The sequence below is a fragment of the Ambystoma mexicanum genome, chromosome 8 (assembly GCF_040938575.1).
Source record: "Ambystoma mexicanum isolate Mex_15411 chromosome 8, UKY_AmexF1_1, whole genome shotgun sequence".
Taxonomy (NCBI): Eukaryota; Metazoa; Chordata; class Amphibia; order Caudata; family Ambystomatidae; genus Ambystoma; species Ambystoma mexicanum.
Window position 1 is genome coordinate 1,358,337,870 of NC_090929.1, and position 26,566 is coordinate 1,358,364,435.

The 26,566-nt window shown below is 49.6% G+C and overlaps 1 protein-coding gene across 6 annotated transcripts in view; it reads right to left on the minus strand.

The window, feature by feature from the left end:
- Positions 1-26,566, minus strand: part of MKI67 (marker of proliferation Ki-67) — a 231,321-nt gene that overhangs the window by 7,396 nt on the left and 197,359 nt on the right. For all 6 annotated transcript variants that reach the window (XM_069611472.1, XM_069611471.1, XM_069611470.1 and 3 more), the window contains one exon: positions 14,328-17,159. In XM_069611472.1, the coding sequence (XP_069467573.1) occupies positions 14,328-17,159 (2,832 nt within the window). The remainder of the gene's footprint in view (positions 1-14,327; positions 17,160-26,566) is intronic.

The window sequence follows — 26,566 nt, forward strand, 5'->3', positions numbered from 1 at the left end:
TAGGCAGCTAGGGCCGGCTTCCGCCTCCGGTCGCCAGGCGCTGTTGATATGCAGATGAAGGTTGCTAGGCAACCATAGAGAGCGTCGGGAAGACGAACTGTGCGGCGGCCATCTTGTGGCGTCGGTTTCGCGTTGCCTCGTCGGTGGTGTAAAGCCAAGTCTATGGCCAGCGATGCACCGTGCACTATGGGTGCAGGCACTCAGATGCTGCAAGTATGAGGACAAGCAGGATGGAAGGATGTGGAAGCGGGTCCGTGTCCCAGCTGCTCCTGCAGCATGGGAGCGGCGATGTGCCTCCGAGCACAATCAGGTGCGAGAGAAACGAGCGGAGCTCCAGCAGGACTATTGCCCGAGTGTATTATGGTGAAGAATGGCACCTCCTTCCCTGGTGAGAAGAACCAACCACTGGCAGCTTGACTGGTGGGGACGCCGACATGCTGAGAAGGTCCGGGTACCAGATCTGCCTCGGCCACGCCAGTGCGACGAGGATCATCCAGCACCTCGTGAGTCGACTGATGACTCAAACAATGGCAACGCAGGAAACCCATACAGAAAGAGGCCTTCAAGGGAATGGGAATGAGAATGCGTCCCCCATGCTCCCCTGCCGGGGGAACCTGCAGGCAAACCAACAGCACTTGGTGTTTGTTGCCGCAAACAAGTCGATCTGGGGATTGCCCCATTTGAAGAACAGGTTCTCCACTAGGTCCTGTTGAAGTTTCCACTCGTGGCAAGAGCGTTTTTTACGCCTGCCAGATGAAAATGGGATGAGGAACATCCCCTGGGTGATGGCTCAGTGCCATTAAGTCCTGCACCTCTTTGGAGAGCGCTGGGGATATGGTGCCCCCACCACACCCCAGTTTCCTGATGTAAAACAGTGGTATTGTCTGAAGACCTGCACCACCTTGCCCCTGAGGGATGGCAGAAACATTTGGAGGGCCCAAAACACTGCCCGTAGCTCCAGAACGTTGATGTGAAAGGTCTTCTCCTCTGGCAGACACAGGCCTCTGGCGTGTGGGCTCCCCAGCCTTCCAAGGAAGTGTCCGTTGTGACAGTCTGCTGGTGTGGAGGGGCCTGGAAATCCACGCCTCTGGTCAGAAGCGAGCGCACACCCCACATGATCGCGCGATCCTGTCCTGAAGCTTCCAGACACCCGAATCCTACGGGCACCGAGGAACTCCTGCAGTGGGCGCACCCGTAACCTGCAGAGTCTGATGAGATCAATGCATGATGCACTCCCATGCATGTGCGCGATCCGAAGGACAGCTGGCCTAGTAGGATTGCTGTCCGTCTGCCCTGTTCTCCCCCCCCCCCTCTGAAACACTTGCGTATAGGCGCGTTATTGAACTGGCCAGAATACCCAGTCCAAGGTACGGGTAGACGTGAATCCCTTGTAGTAGATTGGCCGCCACTGGTGCCAGGCACTTGGTGAAGACTCTGGGCGCCTGAAGAGAAGGGCCTTAAATTGTTAATGCTTACACTGGACGACGGAAGCACAGAACCTTGGTGTCCTTTGTGAATGGGGATGTGGAAATACGCATCATCCAGATCCAACAGAAAGTCTCCCTCTTGTTAGCTGTCACAGCACGTGTTGAAGAGTGACTATTCGGAACGAATATGTATTTGTTTAGTCGCCGCAGGTCGAGAATGGGACTCCAGACCCAGTCTTTCACACAAGGAAGTAAACTGAATACACTCAGGAGTCCCAGAGTCGCTTTGCATGTAGCTTTATCGCCCCTTTCTTGAGCATGGCCCGAAACTCCAGCAGCTGAGTGGTGTGGTTTTCCTGTCGGGCCACCGGTGCCATCTGGGGACACTTCTGTTTGAACGCCATAGCGTGTCTGTGGGCGAGTGTCCAGCAACCAGTAGTCAGTATAGATTGTATGCCACACGCTGACAAAGTTCAGCAGCCGCCCTCCCACTGGGGAGCACGGGTGGGGGCCCAGACATCCTGGCCCGTTCATTCTTGCATGGAGGTCAATGGGCCACCTTAGGGTCCCTGGTGATGAGGGCATCCTCCTCTGAAGGCCTTGGAGCGTCCCTAGTTGGTTTCCTGGGCTGAGAAGCAGGAGGGTTGGCAGTAAGAAGAGCCCCTGCCGTAACCCTTCGAAGATCAGGGAAACTTGTCTCCCGAGGACCGAAAGGACGGCCGTCGCTGCTGTAGAGTGCCCAGGGCACGTCCCGTCTCCACCTTGATGGCCTGTAAAAACTCATCCACAGCCTTCCCGAAAAGATGGTCTGTCAAAGGGCATGGCCAAAACCCTGTCTGGAAATTGTGTGGAAAGTTGGTGGCCTTGAGACAGCCACAGCGACAAAGGCAAATGCTGTTGCCCATCTGGCAGAAAACCACGTCTGCAATGTCCATGGTCACTCTGATGGCAAGGTCCGACACCCCCTTGCCCTCTTGAAGAATCTCCAATGCCTCTGCCCTCTAATCGGGGAGGAAGTCCAGCAGATGCGCAAGGTTGTACCACAGCTCCCGGTCGTAGCGTGCTACGATAGCGAGCTCGTTGGCAGCCTTGATGGTCGTCGCTGCAGAGGAGATAACCCGCCTTCCCATCACATCCAATTTCTTCCCCTTGCTGTCTGGAAGGGTGGATGCTGCCAAAGACGTATATCCTGTCGACTTCTTGGCTGCTGCAGAAATCACTGAATCTGGCGACGGTTGGGCCAGCAAGCACTTGAGTCCAGCACTCTGTACTACTTCTAGAAGCAGTCCATCTCCACTGGGGCTGTAGAAGGGTTCTTCATAAGCGCCAGTCCTTCAATCCAAATGTCATCCAAGAGATCGACTTAAAGGATGGTTGTCCTCTTCGCCCTGCGGCGTCGATATAAGAAGTCCTCCTCTGGAACAAGCTCTGATGCTCTGGACATAATCGCATGGAACAAACCCATCTCGTCCGGCGAAGAGGATCTGGGCAGAGGCGACGGGAGGTCCCTCATCCCACCTTCATCCGTGCCCGTCGCTGTGTCTGACTGTCTCACCTGTGGGGGTCAGTGGATAAGGTGGCAAGGGGCAGCGGGTGCCTCTTTGATGAGGGTACACCCAAGCCCCCGTCAGGAGTGGTCAGCACCAGCGCCGCTCGGAGCGCAGGCGGCAGCTTCTTCTGTATAGAAGAAATGTGCATTGAAAGATCTCTAGGGGCAGCTGGGGCATAGAGGTAGGGCCCCCAACAGCATCAGTCGTCGCCCTTGTCGTAGGGCGCGTATCCAATGTTTGTCGCCGCCACCCTCCTCCTGGATGGTCTGGAGGTAGACCAATTTCCCCCGCCCCCTTTCTTTGCATCCAGAGGGGACGTCTCAGGTAGATGACCAGCATCTTCTCTGGGTCCTCAGTGGGCTGGAATGAAGAGGATACTCTTTGCCTTCTGCGGCCTTCAAAAAGGGATGCTACCACCACCTTGATGGAAGGAGCTGCCTTTGTCTGGTGGTCCTGGGCTTTGTCAAGCCAGGACCATTGTCCTGTTTGGCCTTCTCCTTAAGGGCCAGCTCGGAGGCCCGGTCCCCTTTGGCCTTCTCTGCTGAGGGTAGGCCGGGCGCTGTACCCAGTTTGGTCTTCTCCAGGGCCACCTTCAGCTTGCCCGGCTGATTAGACTTCCTCTTGGATGAAGATGGAGCGTTCACTGGAGACCGATGCAGCTGGGGATGTCGAATGCGCCCTGGCTGCAGAGGAGCCTGCCGCAACAGCGCTCCCGATGGTAGCAGACTTGTGGTGCTTGGCCTTTTGTTGGACCCCAGTGTGAGTTGGACCCCAGTGTGAGTGACCCCCTCAAAAGGACTTATAATCCCGCTCAACTTTCCCTGATCACGGAAAGGCATGCTCCTGGGAACCAACTGGTGCAGAGGCCTTGGCCTGCAACCACTCCAGTCGTTTTTACACCGATCCATCAATGTGCGTTTCGAGAGTTCGTGGCAAAACGGACAATCTTCCTCCTTATGTGTTGGTACAGGCAGTACAGGCACTGGGAATGTTTGTCTTCCATGTAAACATTCCGCAAACCGCAGTTGGAACAAAGCTGGGACAGGGAATCTTCCTCGTTCGACATGATCCAAGCAGTGTAGGCCTTGAAGAATCTTCTGGAAGCTTCCACGAAGAAACTCAGAAATTCGCCTTCGAGTGGTGCTGAAGAAATCCGACAACGGGTCCATCGGATGGTTGATAGATTGAGCACAAGGCCCTAAAAATAGAGTAACTTCCAAAAAGCAAAAAACGCAGTAAAACCGAGAGCTTAACACGATGACTTTCAACACTTGAATGTTCAGTAAAAATCTGAAGATGGCTGCCAGAGGAGGGGCTTAGGTGGAGGTCAGTCATTGGCTAGGAGCAGTATGACCCATTGGTTATTAGGATAAAGTGAAAATTATGTTTCACTTACCAAGGATTCCCAGCCTGGGGACGGGGAATATTCATGAGCATGTGAATCCACGCAAGACCCCATGCTGGATAACTTCCAATGCTTCGTGAATAGGGATGTGGAAGTATTCGTCCTCTCGATCCAGAGACGTCAAGAAGTCTCCTTCCAGTTGGCCGAGCACGTGCTGCAACGTGACCATCCTGAATTCTTGGGACTTGCAGTATTTGTTGAGACGCTGCAGGTCTAGAACGGGCCTCGAGCCCCCGGTCTTCTTTACCAGGACTCCGGAGCCCTGGCGATGCTTTGGAACCAGCTCTATTGGCCCTTTTATCATGGCCGTGAGTTCCCGCAGGAGCTGAGGGATGTGCTGCTCCTGCTGGGCCACCAGTGGTATCTGCGGACACTTCTGCTATAACGAGTGTCCGTGGGAGAGAGTGGCCAGCACCCATCGGTCGAAATCTTCCACTCGCTGACAAAGCCCACCAGCCAGCCGCCCACCAGGGTGCATGGGCAGGTGTCAGACGCCCAAGCCCGAGACACTTCAGAGTGCTGGAGCCGAGGCAAGCCCATAAGGTAATAGAGAACTGCAGTGGGGCTATTCACAAGAAGCTGAAACCGCATAGTGCCGCTGATCTTTAGTTTGCTGATTGCTCCCTGCCAAGCGAAGTGCAGGGAGTCCACAGATGTCCTCTTGTCCCCACCCCCGATGCCCAGGCACAGGATCTGCCATACTACAACAGGAACAGAAGCCAGCTGAACCAATTTCTTCAGACCCAACGTACTGTAAACTAAGGGGTACTTGCCTCTTGTGGTGTAGCCTTGCTAGCTCTGTCGAGACTTGCCTTGGCTTCCTTTTGCAGAGTAGCTTGCAGCTCCCCCATATCACAAGCCTCCAAGCCTGTGGCCCAACAACAATTTCATTTTCTACAAATAAACATTGTGCAAGACTTTTTACTTTACTTAACTTCAAGTAGTGCTTCAGCTCCCCTAGACTTTGCTCAAGTGACATTGGTTGTCCTGGCTCCCAGAAACTCACCTCCGTCTGTTTTAACTATCCCTCCAAAAAGTCATACATTCTTTACTTGTATAGCTGGGAACGGGTTAATCTACATTGCATTGGAGGGTTCAAGTGCTTACCTGCTTAAGAATATTTGTTAATTGTTTTATTCCTCAACCTTTTCCTTTAACACCAAACTATTGCTCTAGTGTACCAGTGCTAGATCAATGTCCACAATATCCTAGTGATTTAAGTCACCTTAGGGTGTAGGAAGTGTGTGCGTCATCCCAAATGGTAAAAAATACTGTTTCAACAAACCAGTTGATTAAGTATACTTAAGTGTTACATATTTGCTCCCTTCTAAAGAAGGCTTTTTCAAAATTACTTCAATGCTCCTATTGAGCCCTCGAGATAAGCCTGGCTGCTGAGTCACTATCAACCTGTGTAGTACATGCTTATATCAAATGTTGTGTTAACCATTGCCAAGAGGCCAAGGCTGGTGCAGTCTCCCATAGGGTACTGCATACAATCTTACTGCATACAATGTTGCCCAACACTAAACATGCAGTACAAATCTGAAGATGGAGCTTAAGGAGAGGACTGTCATTGGATGAGGCAGTATGACCAAGACAACAGTGATTGATTTAAAGAAACAGTTTTGAAGTAAAGTGAAACTGCTCTTCAACAGCCCGACAGGTAATAACTTCATGAACATGTGAATGAATCCATGCCAAACCCAATGATGGAGCAATAAGTTACTCACTGTAGTGACTAATGTACTCTTAGTCCCCTTTCCGCCATACTGCATGGGCGTCCCTTCCAAAGGACAGGAGACGGAACCCCTTTCACCAGAAAAACCTTCCCCTTTAAATTAAAGGCGTGCAGGTGCGTTCCAGGGAGCATGCGCTTCTGACTCCACCACCACACCTCAGTCACCATTGACGCGTGGACAATCGATTTAACATTGCCCAATGACACCAGTATTATTAGGGAGGATGGTGGGACATATGTAGGAGGAAAGGGGACTGGGAGTACATTAGTCACTATGGTGACTAATTACTCTTGTGTCCTATTCCCCCCCTTTCCTCCATACTGCATGGGCGATTACAACCGAATGTAGTTCCAGGGTGGAGAGGAGAGCCTCCTTAAGCAAATAGGTTCCTGAAAACCGCATCAGACCTAGAGCCTGCACCCAAACAGTAATGCTTGCTGAAAGCTGAGGCAGTGGCCCAAGTGGCCGCCCTGCTTATGACTTGCCCAGGGACATGGTGCTGGAATGCGATGGCCGTTGCCTAGGCTCTGACTGCGTAGCGTAGGTGTGCATGTTGGCCGAAGGCAGCTTGTGCTGGCCCTTGTACACTTCCGTGATGGCCTGGGAGGTCCGATAGACTGGTTTTGCACCTCCGAAAGGGACTACCAGGGCATCTGATTTGCGGAAGCCCTTGGTCCTGTCCAAGTAAAATTTCAGGGCATGTCTGACATCCAGACAGTGCAGCACTGTGCTTCGTCTTTAGGATTGGAAAAGACCATAGGAATGACTATTTCCTCGTTCAAGTGGAAAGCAGACGGCACCTTGGGCAGAAATGCTGTGTGTCCAAAGGACTACTTGGACCTATGAAAGGTAGTATATGGTTCCGAGGCAACCAGTGCCTGGATTTCACCGACTACGAGCCGAGGTGAGGCCATCTGGCGAGGCCATCTAGCAAGGCCGTCTTGATGGTGACCAACCCGACGTCTGCGGATGCCATTGGCTCAAATGGTTTGTGCCAGGGCGCCCAAAACAATGTTGAGGTCCCAACATGGGGTGCAGCCTCTTGATGGCTGGTAGAGCCTTGAGGATAGAATTGGAGAAGGTCCTCCTGTAAGCTCTGATGGCTGCGAGGTATGTACGGCAGGTGTCCACCTGCACACGGAGCGGGGAAGGAGAGCACGTTGTCCAAGGTACATGCCAGGGGGTCAATTTCCTTGGAGTCTGCCCAGTTGCAGAATCTGGTCTTTACTTTTATACTGGGCCCTGGTAGCCTTGCTCCTTGCACCCTGTATGATTTCCAGATTAGCTTGGGAGAGGCTGAGGTGCTGCAGTGTTGCCTGCTCAGGTACCATGCTGTGAGGGCAAGTTTGTGGTGCGGGGTGGATGACCCTGCCCCCCTGCTGTGCCAGAAGATGCGCTGGGTCTGTCGGGAGGTGAATCGGAGGCCTCTGTGAGAGGGTGAACAGCTCAGAAAACCATGGCCTGGCCAGCCAGCACACAGCCATTATAATGATGTTGAGTTGGCGAGACTCCTTGATCTTGCAAATCACTCTGAATTGGCGGTATGGGCAGAAAGGCGCAAGCCCTCATGCCGTTCCACTGAAGCCAAAACGTGTCGCCCAGGGAGCCGGGGCCCTGTCCCTGCAGGAGGCGTACTGGAGGGCACTTTTTTCTGAACTCATTCAACTTTACAACAATTATTCATACATAGACTTAGAAAGAAAAATTGTCATTTCAATTGCTTTCAACAAACAAAAAGAAAAGCACCTCATTAAAAAGCAAGACAAAAGGAAAGAAAAGATATAAAATATAAAACCAAATGTAAAACCAAATCTGTCAATCAATTCATAGGCTCTTCTATAAGCTCGCTACGTGCTGACTTCTTTAGTTACCTACTTGTTTTGCTAATGTCATGACTCAACCATTTATCAATGAAGCGAATATTCCATTTTCTTTTAACTTTAAGCCTTTCAAAAGTTCTATAGCCCATCACTCAGTGCTGATTTGAAGGGTTTGATTCTTTGATTCATCAGTGCACTTGTTGTGCCAGGTGGCAAAGAGATCCACCTGGGGATGATCCCACCTGTTGATCTCCTGAATGATCAAGTCGTTTAGCTGCCACTCGTAGTGGTCTGCTGACAACCTGCTGAGCCTGTCCGCTTCCAGGTGGGATTCCTCCGGGAGATGGACTGCCGTGAGGTAGAGGACGCTTTCCTGGGCCCAGTCCCACATGCTAATTGCCAGTGCACAGAGGGGATCTGGTGCCTCCCTGCTTGTTGACGTAGCACACGCTGGTCAGGACTACAACCTTGCCCTTGAGAAGTGGTAGGAATACAGAGCGCTGGCCAGATGGCGTTCAGCTCTAACCAATTTATGTCGTATTCCTGCTACTGTCAGGTCCAGGAGCCGTGGACCGCGAGATTGTCCAGAGTGGCAACCCAGCCATCGAGGGAGATGTCTGGTGATGGTGGCCTGTGGGTTAGGCGGCTAAAGGACTTGCCCGTCCATAGGTCGCAGTCCCTGGACCACCATGTTAGGTCCGGGTGGAGAGCTGGAGGAACGTTGATCTTTTGATTGGGATCCTCTCACCTGGTTCCATGAGGCTACAAAGTGCAGCTGAATACTAATCAATCTCATGTGTGGGACAGTTAATAGGACCGCCAACAAGAGACCCAGGAGATGCTGGTACCACCACGCCGAGGTCACCTCTGCTGAAGAAGTGGGTGGTGGCCCTCTTGATGGCCAAGATCTTCTGCTCCGAGAAGGTATTCTCGTCAGAGGGCGTGTCCCAGATGAGGCCCAAGAATGTCAGTCTGCGTGGGCTGCAGCTGCGACTTCTTGCGATTGCACGATCTGGGCATCTCGCTCAATGTGTTCATAAGGGCAAGGGAAGAGTGGTGAACCGCTCCCGGAGATGTAGCCCTGACGAGCCAGTCGTCGAGGTATTGGTAGATGTGGAAGGCCCTTGTACTGAAAATGGTAGCCCATGATCCTGAACCGTAGGAAAGACTGAGTTTGCCAAATTGGGACGTGTAGGTACGCGTCCTTCAGATCCAGGGAGCACACCCAGTCTCCCTTGCACAATGTCTCAGCTATAAAAGCTGGCAAAACCATCTTTAATTTCTGAAGGGGTAAGGGGAGATTGAGGGTGGACAGGTCCAGCCTAACTCTCAGGACTGCCTGGTACCTCTGAACGGCAAAAATCCTGGAGTAAAAGCCCAAGCCTCGCTGGGAGGCTGGACTTCCTCCACTGTCTGGCTCTCTACGAGCGACCGGATCTGCGCCAGAAGAGTTGCTGTCCCAACCTGAGGGAGGAGAGGCTGGGATAGGTAGGCAGTACCCTATGGTGAGGATCCAGGGGCCCGCGAAATTCTGGTGCCAGAAATGTGCATGAGCAAGCCTGCCCCCCACTTGTGGGCCAGAAGAGGCATGTCTTGCCTCCTTTCCCCTCGAAGGCTGGTGCGGAGGATGGGGACTGGAAAAAGCCCTTACACACCAACCCTTTTGTTCCTTGCGCCGGTTCCGAGGCAGCGAGCAGTCCGGCTGCCTGGATCTCCGTTCCTGGAAGCCGCTGAATCCTCTATATCGAGGGTCTCCAACCCTTCAATCGGGAGCCACTAGTAGCTCGCCTCATGCTTTCCAGAAGCTCTCTCAGCTGTGCTGTCTTTACTGGCGCCTACGCCAGGTCAGGGGAGGAGGGGCTGCTTGACTCCAGCTCAGGGTTGAGCCATTGCTGCTGCCACTTTGCAAGACATTAATTCTTTCTGCCTTGTGTATTTCCAAGTCTCTGAAGAGATAAATAAATGCATTTGGGCATATAACTGATTGTTATTTAGTGCCCTGGTTTTTGCGAATCCCGATGGAAGCAGAACACATATCAGTGGCATACATTGAAAACCTCAGAGTGCAGATTCTGCTCTAGCGAATCTTGCAGAAACTCCTGTTTACTCAGCAAACATTGAGTAATCAAAAGGGTTTTCAGGTGAGGATATTCAGGCAATGTTTTAATTATTTTCATACCGACTGCAGCCTAACATTAACGACTCAGCAGCACAAGACAACATCCACAGGTAAAACCTGTGAATATTTCAGAACTTTTAAAATTTAAATTATGGGATGTGATCACAATGCAGTGCATTTTTTTGCATCTTGAGAAGAAAGTGACCAGTGTAAAAAATGTATGTTATTTTCTTCTTGTATTTTTTGATTATACTTTGCTAAAGAGTTGTTGGTATGGCCGCCTCTAAGTATATAAGGAAGTGTGACATCATTCAAATACTATGTGCCGAAGAGCACACATTCATCATGTTTGAAAGCCCTACTAATAGCTTTCACCTGTAGCTTAGTGTTCTGTCCCATTTATGCAATGGCAGCATAGGTTTTTCAAAAACAGTTCAAGAAGGTATTTACAAAGATCCTTTAAACATGAAAAGCTTGTGTTGGGGTAAAATGCTTGAATGAGGGACTAAAAGCTGAGTAAGAGCATGTATTTGTTTTGCATTGGCAAATATGCCAAAAAGTTACATGTTAATTTGAGAGCTACTTATCGATATCTGTTTTTTCTTTGCATTATGGAGCTTGCCTATTATAATGGAAAAAGCAAATGTCCCAGAATGTAAAAAAAGGACTTAATGAGTATCTCCTAAATTACATGAGCTTGTCAGGCTGAATTCAGATGTTGTCTAATGAAAAGCATTGACAAAGTCAACACTTGTCTTGTGTAGACATGATCTCTATTTTTCAGCCATTGCCATATTAAAACCTGGCCATAACAAGACAACAGCTGCAAATGAGGCTAGTACCTGGGCATATAATGGAAGTGCCTTACAAGTGCTTATTTAATGCCTATACAAGAGCCACAACGTTTGGGTTTTCGAATGTTTGTTGGAACAGGAATTAAGTGCAAGGGACAGCTGAAAGGACGCACATACTGCTTATACATCAAGTGGCTGATTGTACACTTGGTTAAGACCGTTTTGTTACATGAAGGGCTGGTCTATAGCTGTAATTAAGCCATTGCCTTTCAGAATAATGATCATAAAGCACATACGTAGACTTTTGCGATCCCAGGGGCATGTGCCTTGGGCAGGGAGGGGAAGATAATCAGTGGGAATGGCCAGAGGGACTACCATGGCAATGGTTAATATTCAAGCAATACCCATAGAATGTGTGTTTCTCTTTGCAGCTCATCTCTATCCTGCCTGTGCTTCCCGTGACAATAGTTTTGGATTGTAGGCAGAAATTTTAGTGTCATCTAATATCCAAAACTAAAAATTACCCATTTTTTGAGCAGGTCCACAATGTGCCATGTCAGCTCTACAGTGCCTTGCCACAATACCTTTTAACACTGCAAAATGTTTGCAGAACAAAATATATGTATGTAATTCAACTTCCCAAGTACCTACTGTATCCTTTTGTGCAGAGGTAGTTGTAAACTTGCGGTTCATGTAGTTTGAAATTAATTGCAGTATTGCAATGACACACATGAATGCATACATTAGTTTATTCTGGAATAAAAATAAAACATTACAATAAAACCAATCTTGGTACAAATCCCCATGCTTCTCACCGTCCCAGTAGCTCTTGCACATTGTCTTTGAACTAAAAGTAGCTCCTAATAAGGAAAAGGTTGCAGACCCTTGCTCTATATGCACGCCCCCTGTCAGAGCACTGATCTGACTGGGTGTACGACTTGGGCGTCTTTGTCAAGATGGATAAAGACTTGACAGTTTGTGAGCTGTTTTTCTTCTGGTCGAACTCTTCGCCTGTGGTGGAGTGGAAGAGGTCCCCCTCGAACTGTAGATCTAATCTGTGTTCCTGGACATCCGGGTTGAATTTCGTGGCCCGGAGCCAGGCTGTCATGTCGTGGCGATACAAACGGCACGTCTTGGGTGTCGATATGGGCCACGGTGGATTCCATGAGGTCATGCGCCACCAGCTTGGCCTCTGCCAGCCCAGCCTTAAAACGTGATTGGCTCTGCATAGGGAGTTCCGGGAGGAAGTCTGCAATTTCCCACCATAATCTCTGGCTAGCGGCAGCCAGCATGGCATTGGCTTGTCGAAGGTGCAGGGAAAACGTGCGACTAGTTTCTTTCCGTATGCCTTCAAGATCTTCTCCTTGCCTAGTAGAGCCGCAGAAGTGGCTGAGGCTTGGAGTACAGTGATGCCGCAGCAATCAATGAGTGTGGCAGAGGATGGGCTGAGAGCAAGAGTATCCCCTACATCCGCCTGTACTTGGCGTCTATTGAACAGCTGGACCGAGTGGGGCTTAAGCCAACCCTTCTTGGCCAGGGAGACTACATCGGTCTGCAGAGGAATCCCTGTTTTGGCAGAGGGGTGTCGCGTGAAAAACCCCCTCTGCCAGCTGCTCGGGCTGGGGTAGGCCAGTGTATTCCGCCAGCCCAGCAAAACGTTCATGTAAGGCCCTGGCTGAGGATGGCGTGTCCAGATCCTCATCCGTGTCCTGCGGATCAGGAGGATTCGGAGGAGTAGTTTGAGCTGGGGGCTGAGGCTGGTACGGATCCGTCCGAGGAGTCTGCTGGGGAGCCGGGACCAGTGGCTGCTTGGTGTTGCTAGCATAGTCGGGAGGACTTCCCTGATGGCGTCCTGGAGGATAGCTCACCCGGAGGTGACTTCATGAGCCTGAGGAACCTCTCAAAGAACGCCTTTTCATAGGGCTAGGGAGTACTGATGGGCTAGCTGGTAGATGTTGGAGCCATTGCATACCCAGCCTGTATGGAGGCAGTGGGAAGCTGCCCTGTGCATAAGGATAAGCTGTCAGCCACATACCTGGTTGAGGCCAGTCCCACTGCAACACTCGTTCTTCGCCAAACTCCTGGAATGACGGACGGGTGCCTCCGTCTGGAGAGGTGGCCATCTTGTCAAGCTGCCTGCCACGTGTTGCTCGGATCGCTGGGCCCAGCCTCCTACAGGACTCTTGTATGTTTATCACGAGGCCTACCCTGCTCCTCAGGCCTAGGCCGGGTAGGTGAGACACCCTCAACCCAGGGGTTCACCAGAGCTGCGTTTAGGCACCCCCTCGGACATACTGCTGGTACTAGGGTGTAGCCCCTCGGCCATGCTGCCAGTAAAAGGGCAGAGCCCAAGGATGCCGATCCTGTAAAACAGCCTTTCGGTCCCTGAACACTGTCACCAGGAGGTTCACTCAGCCCGGTAGCTGAAACAGCCCCGGTGCATGTGCTGGTACAAGGACCCGAACGGTCCCTCGCATGCAGAAAAGTCCTTGGGAGTCTCCTTTGTGGGGTGCGATGGAAAATGGCAGACCTTCCTTGGGCCTGGTTCCGTGTTTCACGAAGTTCTTGAGGTCCTCTGGAGGAGACTTCTGGAAGAGCTCCCTCCACCTGACTAGTCGGTTCTTCAGCGCTTTCGATGACAGCGAGCCACACGCTGAACAAGCTTGCCAACAGTGGTCTGGTCCACATAGGCAAAGGGCGTGGGGGTCTGAAGTTCAGAAGAGCCTGTTGCAGGATGTACACCTGCTGAACCCTGTGGAAGTCAACATGCGCTCGGGAGGAGCGTGGTGCTCGAAGACCGATTACCTGAATGATAAAAAGACAAAGTATACGCTCGTGGAATTACATGGCCGAAGCCAAACCCAGGAGCGCTGGTGAATTCGGCCTGTTCCAGTCGGTGCGGAAAAGGGGACTGAGGTGTGGCGCCAGACGGTGGAGTCAGGGCAGCGCATACTCCCTGGGCTGCACCCCTCTAAATTTAAAGGGGGAAGGTTTCGTTCTGGTGAAAAAGGTTCCGTCTCCCATCCCTTGGAAGGGACGCCCATGCATTATGGCGGAAAGGGGACGGGACGCAAGATTACCTCATGTCCCCTTGACAGTGAAAGCAATCCAAAATATAAAAAGCCAGTTCAGTTTGCTATGCGAATGTAAACAGCCATAACATGCAGACAATGGCTGGTGGAAAAGTGAACTGAAGAATGTACGATTGTTTTTCATCATAACTGATAATGGAAAAAGATTGCACGCATGACAATGGGGTAAAAATGCAGATTCATATGAAAAAGGACAAGGTTGAATCAGAACTTAAACATTTAAAATAAAAATAGCAGAGTACACTTAAGTGCTAGAGTTGCATGAAGCAAATTTTCCTCCTAGAAACCAACTTTACCATTTCATGCCAACAGTCTGCCCGACTGCTTGCCTGGTCATTTAATTTTTTTTTTAATAATGCTATTTAAATTAAGAATGCTTACCCATTTTTGCTCTTTTAGGTAGAGTTTCACTCTCAGTCAAAATGGAGGCTGGAAGTGGTCCCTTGCCAACTTTAGCTTTTTCTTTTGTTGAAATGTCTTTTACTGGAGAGCTAGACTGGATTTCAGGTTCCAACTTTCTAGCTTTCCCCCTACCCATCTTCTTGCTATTGACCACCTTTTGTGGAGACAGGTTAGCCTGGTCAATGTTTTCCTCAAAGTTACCATGCACATCGCCTTCATTATCCTTTGCATCAACCCTAGTTTTGAGAGCTTTTCCTCGACGGCTAGCCACTTTCAGCGATGTGTCCAGCTGTTTATTGGGTTCAGCCACACTTTCAACTACCAATAAATCTGCAACTTCTTTGCTGGTTAGTTTTCGTTTAGCACCGCGTCTTAAATCCTCAGTTGGTGCTTCTTTAACTTCAGATTTAATTGAAAGGTCGGCAGATTGTCCTCTCCTACCAACACGGGGAGGAATGACAGCAGTGTCAACTACTCGCTGGCCATCTCTGAGACTTTTTTTTTGCTCCCTCACGGACTGAAGTGTACAATCTAAATCATTCAAGCTTGTATTTGAAGGTTTCATCAAGATTTGTAATGGTGGATCATTCAGCTGCTTTCTTGCAACTGCTTTGCGTTTAGATTTTAGACCAACTGACTGAATAATGTAGGTTTCAGTATTTGGAGTCATCACTTCTTGTTCACTTAGTTTATTCAGAGGATGAACAGTGACTTCAGATGTGCTCATTGCACTATGCTTGGTTAGCTTTTTTCTTCCTCTACGGGAACTGGCTGCAGTGTGGTCCTGGACATCTGACTTCTCACAAACTGCTATCGTCTGATGGTCTGCAGACTGCTCATCTACTGCAAGTTTAGAATCCAATGTTTCAGTAGCATTAAGAGAAATTGCTCCATTAGATATTTGATCCACAGGCTTAACCTTATTTACTCTGACATTCTTTCTCCTACTTGGGTACTTCTTTGCAACCCCTTCCTCAGATAGAGCCAATTGGGACACAACCTCAACATTTGAGACTTCCGAATAACTTTGCTCTTGTGGCAGAGGGTTAAAATCACTTGGTGTACTTTGCAATTTCTTCCTCCTTCCCTTTTTGGGACTAACCCCTACTGATTTCAAGACTTCCTGGACGGCTACTGGCTGTGCAACTAAAACTCCTTTCAAGACACTAGTTGGTGAGGTCGGTTTTAAAATATGTTTAGCCCGCCCTGATCTTGAAGTTGTCCTCCTGTTTGGACACTTTTCAACAGTATTTACTATTTCTGCAGTCTGGGTCTTATCATCCAACAACTCTGTGGCCACAACTGCCATCACATTCAGAGTTTCAGCTTTTTTTCTAGGCTCAAAAACGTCACTCTGCTGGATTTCCATTGTTTTCTTCTTTCCTCTGCGGGAAACAGCCGTTACTGAATGACAGCTTTGCAGATTGTTAGATTTGTCAGCAGCTGAAATGTTCTCATTGCTGGTAGAGTGCACTGAAAGGTTAGCATCTGAATCAATCGCCACAACAGACACTTTTGAAGGGGACATTTGATTAACCTGTGCATTGCGATTTCCTCTGACCGCTTTCCTTCTACTTGCCTTTTCACCAGTTTTTTCAGTGCGCACTTCAGCTTTTGACACTTCTCTTGGTGAAATCCCAACAGCCTCCTGAACTGGACTGAAAGAGAGACCCAATTTATTTCTTGGTCTTCGAGGGCTAGCTGCCGATTTTGAAACTTCAATTGTTACTTTCTCAATGGATGTCTTCTCAGGCACACTTTCAGAAAGAACGCTTGTTAAACTACTCTTAATCATCCTCCTTAATCTCTTGGGTACAAACTCTTCAGATGTTAGATTGCCAACACCAGCGCTACTTACAGATTTTTTTGCTTGGACAGTCAATTGCTCTTCCAGTATTAGTTTATCTTTAAAGGGTTCAGAAATGGGTGACATTTTAGTGTCTAGCGCAATTTCTGAGTCTGATATTTTAATGTCCATCACTAGAGGGTGCCACTTCACAGACTTTTTCTTCTTTGTAGACACATTTGAGATTGTCGAGACCTGGTTTTCCCCAGAGGACTCTGAAATCGACGCATTCAAGGAAGGCATAACTTGACCAACACTTTCGATTTGATTTCTACGTCTTCCTCGAAGCATTGGCAAGGTTTCTTTTGCCGCTGTATGGTCCAGAGGTAAAGTCCCATTTCTGCCTCTTGTTGATCTTTTGAATTCCTGTACTTTCACTATAACAGCATCCTCCTGGTTACCAGCACCAAGGTCCTTACCGGACACCGAAGTCACTTGCACTGAGTTTTTATTGCACAGTTTTGTTGGGACATCCACCATCTTGTCTTTTGAAATATCCTTAGTCGATGACTTATATTTTAAAGGGTCTTCATCGACAGTATCCACCATAGAGATGGACTTTGCAACACCAATTGGTAATCTACCCTTGCCACTTCTCTTTAATTCTGCTTTTTTGGTAACTTTACTCAACAAGGCAATTGGCAATACTAGTAGAGCAGATGCATCTTCAGTAGACGTTTCAGTGTCTTTTCCTTTCAGACCCTGGGTGAGTTTTCTTTGTGGCCTCACAGGTGCTGTTACTTTAACCAACTCAGAAGTGACTGGTACATGCCCAGTGCGCAGGTTTCTTGAAGACTTTGTAGCTTTAGTACCAGCAACCAAAGTCAAAACTCGTGGTCCCCGTTTCGAAGTGCGTATTGACTCTTTTAACTTCTCAGTTTTATTCTTGGTTCTTGATGTTTTAGCTGCTTTATCAAATGCCTCAAGTAACTGTGCCAATTCTTCATTTTGAGAAACGCTAGAACCTGAAATAGAAAAAAATTGAATCTCAATCAATCTCACAAAATAAACTTACTGTTGCATGCTTCACACAATGAGGTTTGGAGCCTGTTACCTTCCCCAGTCTAGGCAAACCGGTTATTCATTGCTCACTTATTGGTAGCTATGATTCAGTTAAGACTAGCTCGAAAGGAGGGGGCAAGGGATAGAGTAGTAAGCAACCATGGCATAAGCAAGTTACAAATCAAAACTAAGACAAACTACAATTAAGAGGACTTCAACTTTTTCACACCAGATCATGTATTCACGCGTTGCCCTCTAAATTATCAAGTAATTTTCATTGGATATGGTATATGTTAGAAAGACATCCCTCCGGACATCCTGTAGGCTCCATGATGAGCAAGGTAGTTTGTGCCACTCAAGTTTCCCACACTGCTTTTCACATTAAACCGGGATTGAAGCAAAAGGGAAGTGGCCATTACATAGACAAGTGACTACAGAAATGACCTAATCCTTCAGCAGAGTAGTGTTGGCGTAGGTATTAAGTTTGCATAGCGGTTAGGGCTTTCCTATACAACCTTTAAGATGGATTTCTAAAGATCAATCCTGGTGGGCATATTTTAGGAGGCCACCCTTCTGATGAACAGTGACTCAGTTTAGCCAAAATCCAATCAAATGAGTGGAGCGCTGCCAAGGCTTACTCAGGGAGTAAGAGCGTGGTCGACACAGAATGACAATTCAGCTTAGACAGTTAGAAATATATATTTAGAACTTAAAGATCACACCAAGCAATGAATCTAGCAGGTAAGTAAAGTCACAAAAACCATGTAAGGAACAAGTTACTTACCTGTAACTTTTCTCCAGCATGGGTCTGGCATGGATTCACATGCTCATGAATATTCCCTGTCAGGCTGGGCATCCTCGGTAAAGAAAAAAAAAATCAGTTTAACTTCTGAACTGTCTAACAACCAATCACTGGCCTCTGGGGTATACTGTCCCCAGCCAATGCCTGCCCTCTACCCCAAGCCCCTCTGGCAGCCATCTTTAGATTTGGTAGCACGTAAAGTGGCAGTAGGATCAAGTTAAGAGTTGCAGAGGGGTAGGCGGGAGGGTTTGCATGTGAATCCATGCCAGACCCACGCTGGAGAACAGTTACAGGTAAGTAACTTGTTCCTTCTCCAGCATGGGGCCTGGCATGGATTCACATGAATACATAGCAGTACACATGCAAACACAGGAGGTGGCAAGGCTCAACATTAAGCAGCTAAACATTAAGCATCTCTTACCTCCTCACCAGGCTCACCTTCAAGCGAAAAGGTTGCGCAGCACTGCTTGGCCAACTCTGGACTCCTCCCTGGAATCCCAGTCAATGCAGTAGAATCTCGTGAAGGTGTGAGTCGACCTCCACATAGCAGCCCTGCAGATGTCCAGCAGGGGCACACCAGACAGGAACGCCATAGTAGCAGCGATAGCTCTGGTTGGATGGGCTCTCAGACGGTTTGCCAACCAGTGACAGTGGGTGATGCAGCTGGAGAGCCACCTGGAAATGGAAGCCTTGGAGAGGGCCTTCCCATGGATCACAGCACCGAAGTTCAGAAAAAGTTGCAATGTCTTCTGAAAACTTTGTGCTGTCCACACAACTTCAGCGCTCTAGCCACATCCAGCAAGTGCAAAGTCCTCTCAGCCGGTGACAAAGGCGTCGGGAAGAATACAGGTAACACCAAGGGCTAGTTGCTCGTCTCGTGGAATGCCAAGTACAGTGGTTTACAAGAGGGCCTGGATTTCTCCCACTTGTCGTGCGGAGGTGATGGCCACAAGAAACGCTGTTTTCCACGATAAGAATCTCAGTGGTGTCCAATGCATACGCTCGAACGGTGGACCCATGAGCCCAGTCAGCACCACATTGAGCGTCCCGGAGTTCTGGCGTAGCAGAAGATAGCCACCAGATTAACCTTGATGGAAGCATGAGCCCACCCTGCTTTGGCTAGCGACAGCAAATATGGTAGCACCTGCGGAGCCGTAATCCGTAGAGGGTTGATCTGTGCACGGCACCAGACGGCAAACCTCTTCCACTTATGTCCGTAGCATTTCAGTGTAGATGAAGCCCTGGCCTTGGCAAGAACCTACTTGCAATCCGCCGGGAAATCGTATCCTCCAAACTATCGCTGCAGGAGCCAGGCATGCAAGTTCAGCAACCCTGAGTCGTGGTGCAGGATCGCACCTCCTTCGGAGAGAATATCTGCCGCCACAGGAAGCTTGACTGGAGGGGACGCTGACGAGTCCAGAAGGTCCGGATACCATATCTGTCTCAGCGACGCCAGAGGGATGAAAGGGAAGAGGGCCCAAAACACAGCCTAAAGCTCCAGAACGTGGATATGCAACGACTGCGCCGGCACCCATAGGCCTCTTGCGTGGAGACTTCTGTGTGCCAGCCCCATCCTTCTAGGGAGGCATCTGTTGTGACCATCTCCTGATGTGGCGGGGCGGGGTCTGGAAGGCTACGGACACCCTACCACTGCATCGCTCGACGGAACATCTCATCGAGAGTGATGTTGTCCTCAAAGCTTCCAGATACCAGGATCCAACGGCGTTGTACTCTTGCAATGGCTGCATCCGCAGCCTGCACAGTCGAACGAGGTATATGCAGGACAATCCTCTCAGATACGCCAGGCACAACAGTGTTGAGTCCCCAGCAAGACTTTGCATAGTTCACTGATAACCCCAGCTCCATCAGCAGCTGGACAGTTTCCGCCGTGTGAGCGATGGCAATCTCCCTTGATTTTGCTCGGACGAGCCAGTCGGCCAGGTAGGGGTGAAAGTGGATCCCTCGCAGATGCAGTTGCGCAGCCCCTGGCGCCAGGCACTTGGTGAAGACCATTAGCGCTGACTTTAGTCCGAAGGTAAGGGCCTTGAACTGATAGTGCTGCCCTTCATCCATGAAGCGCAGGAACTTTGTGTCCCTAGTGGATGGATGTGAAAGTAAGCATCCTCCAAGTCACAGGAAATCCCCTTCCTGCAGCTGTCCTAACACGTGCTGAAGGGTGACCACCCGGAACCTCTGATCTGAAGTACTTGTTCAAGTGGCAGAGGTCCAGGATGGGAGCCACTCCGTTATCCGTACCCGTCGGCATCTCCGGTTCTGTCTGGTCCCTTGGGGTAAGACTACCGTACCCTCCGCCCCCCACAACCCCCTTCTCGATTGCAGGAGACTGTTTCGGGGAGATGACTGGCATAGTCTTCACCGGTGTCTTTGCTACTGGCTGAGAGGATTCCCTCCTGGCCGGCAGGGAAACTCTTGCTTTGTGGCCCGTGAATCCATATTGACGGCCTTAGTTAGGGACACCACCACTCCTTCAATTGATGCCCCCCCCCCCCTTCGTGTTCATCTGAGCCGGTCGTGCCTTCAACGTGCCCAAAGGCTCTCCAACTACGGTATCTTCGCCTTCGTAACAGTCTCCCTTTTTGTAGGGCAGGACTCCGACTCATCACCAGTCTTCCTGGATGGTCTATTGGTAGATTAGTTATTCCTCCTCAGCTAAGATGTACATGCCCTGGAAGATCGCACCTCTCCAGCTCTGAAATTCCTCCAATGGCTCCCAGTGGATGCAAAGATTACATTTAAAACCCTTTGCATTGTCCACAAGGCTTTCAGGGGCCTGGGTCCAAAATACCTTCAACTATCCCTCTGTAAATACCTCCCCTCTTGAGCCCTTCACCCACTCTACCTCCAACTCCCCCAGGGTCAGCCGTTTTTCAAAGAAGCAAGCTGGGGGTAGAACGGTCTTCGGATGGGGCCTCAGATTGGCACTGCCTCCCTGCCACCTTGAAACAGGGAGAACCATCTACGGTTCCGGAGGCGCCTCAAGACCCTCCTCTTCGCTCCTGCCTTTGCCTCGCTTCTCCCCTACTGATCTGCTTTCTCAGCACTGCACCTGGCCAACCTCTGTCCTTCAGGCACAGGTACATGCTCACCCTGCCACCCTCCTGCACTGCCTCCGGGCCACCTGTTGCATTGGGGCCTGTAGCTGTACCCATACAGTCCCTCACCCACTGTTCTGCACTTATCCGATACACCCCGACTAACCTAGCACTTTGCCACTTACAAGCTGCACTACCACAGTTTCTTTTTTTAACTTACTTATTTTGTTCTCTTATGCTCTGCACTTTCCAATTTCCTCCCCCTTCCATACGCTTGCCCTCTTTTCCCTCCCCATGCACTTGCGCGTTCTCAATTTCACTGGTAAGATCATCGTTTCTCCCCTGTTCCCCTCCCCCTGAAACACCTGTGTATGAGCGCAATATAAATAAAATGTAACGCCTCCCCCCCTTCTTCGAGTCCAGGTGGTGACTGCCTCGCGGAGATAATCGGCATCTTCTCTTGGGTCTGGTCAATGGGCTGGAGTGCAGTCTCTCCCGGGGAACACTTGCCTTCGGAAGGGCGCCCTGCTTGGCCTTTATGGTCGCCCCAGACACCTTATTTTGCTAAGCCTTCCACTTCGGGGACGGGCCAGAGGCTCGGACCCAGTTGGCCTTCTCGGCTGAGGGTAGGCCGGATGCCATACCGCCTTTGGTCTCCTTGGTAGTCTCCGGGGCCACTTTCAGCTGCCCGGGTGATGACTTACTCTTGGATGAAGATCCAGAGTGTTGAATGGAGACGGATGCAGCTGGGGAGGTCTAATGCGCCCTGGCTGCCGAGGAGCCTGCCACAGTGCTCCCGACCGTAGTGGACTTGCAGTGCTTGGCCTTTTGTTGGACCCCCACGGGAGGGGCACCTTCAAAAGGACTTAGAAGCCTGCTCAGCTTCCACAGATCCAGGAGAGGCATGTTCCTGGGAACCACCTGGTGCAGAGGCCTTGGCCTGCAGCCACTCCTCCAGCCGTTTACGCCGATCCTTCAACTTGCATTGATAGTTCACGGCAAAACGCACCATAATCCTCCTTATGCGTTGGGTACAGGCACTGGGACTGTTTGTCGCCCATGTAAACATTCTGCAAACCGCAGTTGGAGCAAATCTTGAAAAGTGAAGGGGAATCCTTCTCGTCGATCAACGTGGTGTAGGCCCGACGAATCTTCTGGAAATCCACTCTTGAGGGGGCACAAGGCTTGATTGACTAAAAAATAGAGTAAAACTTACAAACACCAAAACACGCAGTAAAAGCACGAGAGTTACGCACGAGGACTGCCCAACATTTGAACGTGCAGTAAAAATCTGAAGCTGGCTGCCAGAGGAGGGGCTTAGGTAGAGGGCAGTCATTGGTTTGGGGCAGTATGACCCATAGCTCAGTGATTGTTAGGAAAAGGGAATAGTTTACCTGTAACTCCATTGTCCAGCATTGGTATCTTTCACGGATTCACATGCTTAGAATATTACCCGTCGACAGACTAGGAACCCTCGGTACGCCTATATAGCCGTTTTCCATAGGAAAACGTTCGACATTTTTGTGTCCCATCTACCGTCGTTTTGGGCCCGCGCACACATGCCCCACTAGGACGTAGCGGTATAAATGCCCCACCCAAGCGGCTCCCTTCAGATTGCGACCCCTCCAAAGCAGAATGGGGTGAAACCTAGATATACAAGACGATTGCATTCCGGGGAGGCTGGCGGGCGCATTTGAATCCATGAAATTTACCAATGCTGGAGAAATGGAGTAAGAAACTATTCCCTTCTCCAGCATTGGATCCTTCATGGATTCACTCCACAGCAGTGATCCTGAAAAAGGGGAGGTGTGAATGCAATCCGGCACCCTCCTAAGCATATGTATAGCGAACCATGCTTACGTAGGATGCCAATTTAAAATGTGCAACAGTACATGCACAGATCAATACCTATATACACAAATATGTACATATGCCAAAATAAGCAGACCCTTCTTGAAAAGGGCTTACCTTATTGAAACAGATGGAACAAGACTGCTCTTCCCATTTGTACTTCGTCCGCATGCTGCCGTTCGAGGCAGTAGTGGCGGGTAAATGTGTGAGGCACTGACCATGCCGCCGCCTGGCAAATGTCTGTCAGCGGGATTCCTGCCCACAACGCCGTCGACGAAGTTGCCCTTGTAGTGGTTTTCCCGCTTTTGAATGACAGAAGGCAATCGTCAATGAGACCCATCTGGCCAGTCCCTGCTTTGAAATTGCTTTTCCTTTCGCCGAAGGACCATATGCAACGAAGAGTTGTTGCGTAGATTTAAGTTGCTGAGTTCGATGAAGGTAACATTTTAAAGCTCTTTACGTCCAAGGTATGTAGGACTTTTTCCACAGCCGATGAGGAGGGGGTATTGGGGGTCGCGAAAAAGGTGGGCAGGACAATGATGAGTGCTTATGATAAGCCATAGGAACTTTTGGAATGAAACGAGGATTCGTTGACAGAACCACTTTGTCCTTAAAAAACCTACGGAGGGTCTATGACCAACGCTTGCAACTCCGAGATCCGCCTAGCTGATGTTATAGCTATTAGAAAGGCTACTTTCCATGACAAGAACTTAATCGACGATGTGGCCATTGGTTCAAAGGGTGGTTTCATTAACCCTGCTAGCACCATATTAAGGCTCCACGTTGGTGGAAAACATTTAACCGGAGGGAACGTCCGGAACAAACCCCTCATGAAATGTTTCACCAACCTGTCACTAAACAAGGAAGGCGACTTCCTTCTCCTCGTGAATCTAGAGATGGCCGCCAGGTGTACCTTTATTGATGAAAAAGATAATCTGCTCTTCGCAAGGTGTAGCAGATACAGCAGCAGCTGTTCCGGAGTGACCCTTAGAGGTTGCACTCCCGTCTGTCCTCGACACCACATACAGAACCTTCTCCACTTACACGACTTGTTGGTGGCAGGGGCTCACGCTGCTTGCAGGATCCTCTGACAGTCCGGCGAAATGCTCAAGGCACCAAATTCCGAAAGTCAGGAGCCAAGCTGTGAGATTGAGTCTGTCTGGATTGTGATGCCACACTGTTCCCTCGCCCCTGACAGGAGATTGGGAACGTTATTGATTGATCCACTGACAGGCGAAGCAGGTCGGAAAACCACAGCTGCCTTGGCCAACACGGTGCCACTAGGATGACCCGGCACCTGTACCTGCGTATCCACTGCAGAGTTCTCCGTATTAGAGGGAACGGAGGGAAGGCGTAGAGGAACTTGTCCGTCCACGGGAAGGAGAACACTTCCCCCAGAGAGCCTTCCTGTGGCCACCTGCTGGCATACATTTCGCACTTCTTGTTCATCTTCGTAGCGAAGATATCCAGTGGAGGTCGTCCCCATTTCTCGAAGACCTTCGACAACTGAACGCTGTCTATCTCCCATTTGTGAATTTGGTCCATATTTCTGCTGAGTGAGTCTGCTTGCTCGTTCCGTACACCCAGAAGATGAACTACGATGGATATGACAATGCATTACTTACCGTAAAAGCATTTCTGATGGTTGTATCTGCTTAGATTCACATGCTGTGCATAGGTCCGACATCCAGTGGTCACTGCGGAGTATTGCATTTTGTTTTTCGTAGTCGAAAAGGGGACGTCGACAAGGCGTGTCTGTAACACTATCCCTATAGTGACGTGCGTTGTACCCACAATCCCTCACGCGTCGAGGTCCCTCTGTTTGTATTTTTCTGCCCTGAGGGAGCCTTATAGACGTGAGTGAGTACAGAAAAGAGAGATATAAAGGAAGTCTATGTTCCTTCCATCCGAGCGGGGAGGAAGGGTGGGCGCATGTGAATCTAAGCAGATACAACCATCAGAAATGCTTTTACGGTAAGTAATGCATTGTCTTCTGATGTTTGTTAATCTGCTTAGAATCACATGCTGTGCATAGACTAGCGAGCAGTACCCGGAGTTGGCGGTGGGTTATGAGAAGGAACAGTAGAGAAAAGATGTCTTAATACTGCCTGTCCCACCTGGGAGTCAGATCTAGAGTGTGCATCTAGACAGTAGTGTTTTGTAAAGGTGTGCACAGAACTCCAGGTAGCCGCTTTGCAGATGGACTCAAGGGGAACATTTGCAATGAATGCTATGGAAGCCCCAGTGCCTCGAGTGGAATGTGCTCTTGGCTTGAAGGGTAGTTCTCTTAGCAAGAGTGTAACAGAGAGTGATGCATTGAACAATCCATCTAGATATAGTGGATTTTGAGACCGCATCTCCTCCTCTTCCTGCTGCCACCGAGACAAAGAACTGATTAGTCTTTCTCAGTGGTCTGGTTCTTTCCATGTAGAACATGACAGCTCTGCGTACATCTAGTGTATGCAAACTTTTTTCTCCCGAGCTGGAAGGGTTTTGAAAGAACGTTGGTAGTTCTATAGTTTGGTTTACATGAAATTTCGAGATGAATTTGGGTGCAAACCTTGGGTGTGTGCGTAGAACCACTTTATTTTTGTGAACTGTTACGAAGGGGTCTAGTACAGAAAGAGCCTGTCGTTCACTTACTCTCCTAATGGAGGTGATAGCTATTAGGAAAGCAGTCTTAAGGGTGATATCTTTAAGAGTTGCCTTGTGCATGGGTTCGAAGGGAGGGCCCATGAGTCTGGAAAGTACCACATTTAAGTCCCATCCGGGAGCTGGGTTAGCTATCGGAGGGTGTATCCTCTTTACCCCCTCCATGAAGGCTTTGATAACTGGTATCTTCCACCACGACACTTTAAGTTGGGAAGTGGTGTATGCAGAAAGTGCCGCTAGGTGGACTTTAATGGAATTGAACACTAAACCTGAATCCAGTAAATGGGTCAAGTATAGAATAATGTCAGTAGGAGAGCAGTCAACTGGGTTGATGCTAGTACCTCTACACCAGATAACGAATCTTTTCCATTTGCTAGAATAGCAGTGTCGAGTATTCGGTTTTCTGGCTTCCCTGAGGATGTCCATACATCTCTGTGGGAGTTGTAAATGTCCAAATTCTATGATCTCAGGAGCCAGGCTGCTAAGTTCATGGTCTGAGGGCATGGATGCAGTGTCCTGCCCTTGTCTTGTGACAGCATGTTGTACGGGCAGGGAAGTTTCACTGGGGGAGATAGGGACATCTCCATCAAGTGAGCGAACCAAGGTTGCCGTGCCCACATTGGGGCCACTAGTATCATGGTAACCTGCTCCTGGTGCATCTTGTGCACCACTTTGTTGAGAAGGGGAGTCGGGGGAAAGGCGTAAACAAATTTCCCTGACCATTGAATCGACAGACCGTTCCCCTTGGACTGGTTCTGGGGGTACCTGGAGGCGTAACTTTGGCATTGTGAGTTCTCCAGGGTTGCGAACAGGTCTATATCCGGGAATCCCCATTGCGTGAAGATGTCTAAGACGATGTCTTCGTGCAATTGCCATTCGTACTCTTCGGGCAGGGGGAAGTCTCTGCTGAGTTTGTCTGCTAGCAGATTGAGTTCCCCTGGTACATGTTGTGCTAGTAGGAACATGTTGTGTTTGAGAGCCCACTTCCATATATTCTGGGACAGCTTGGACA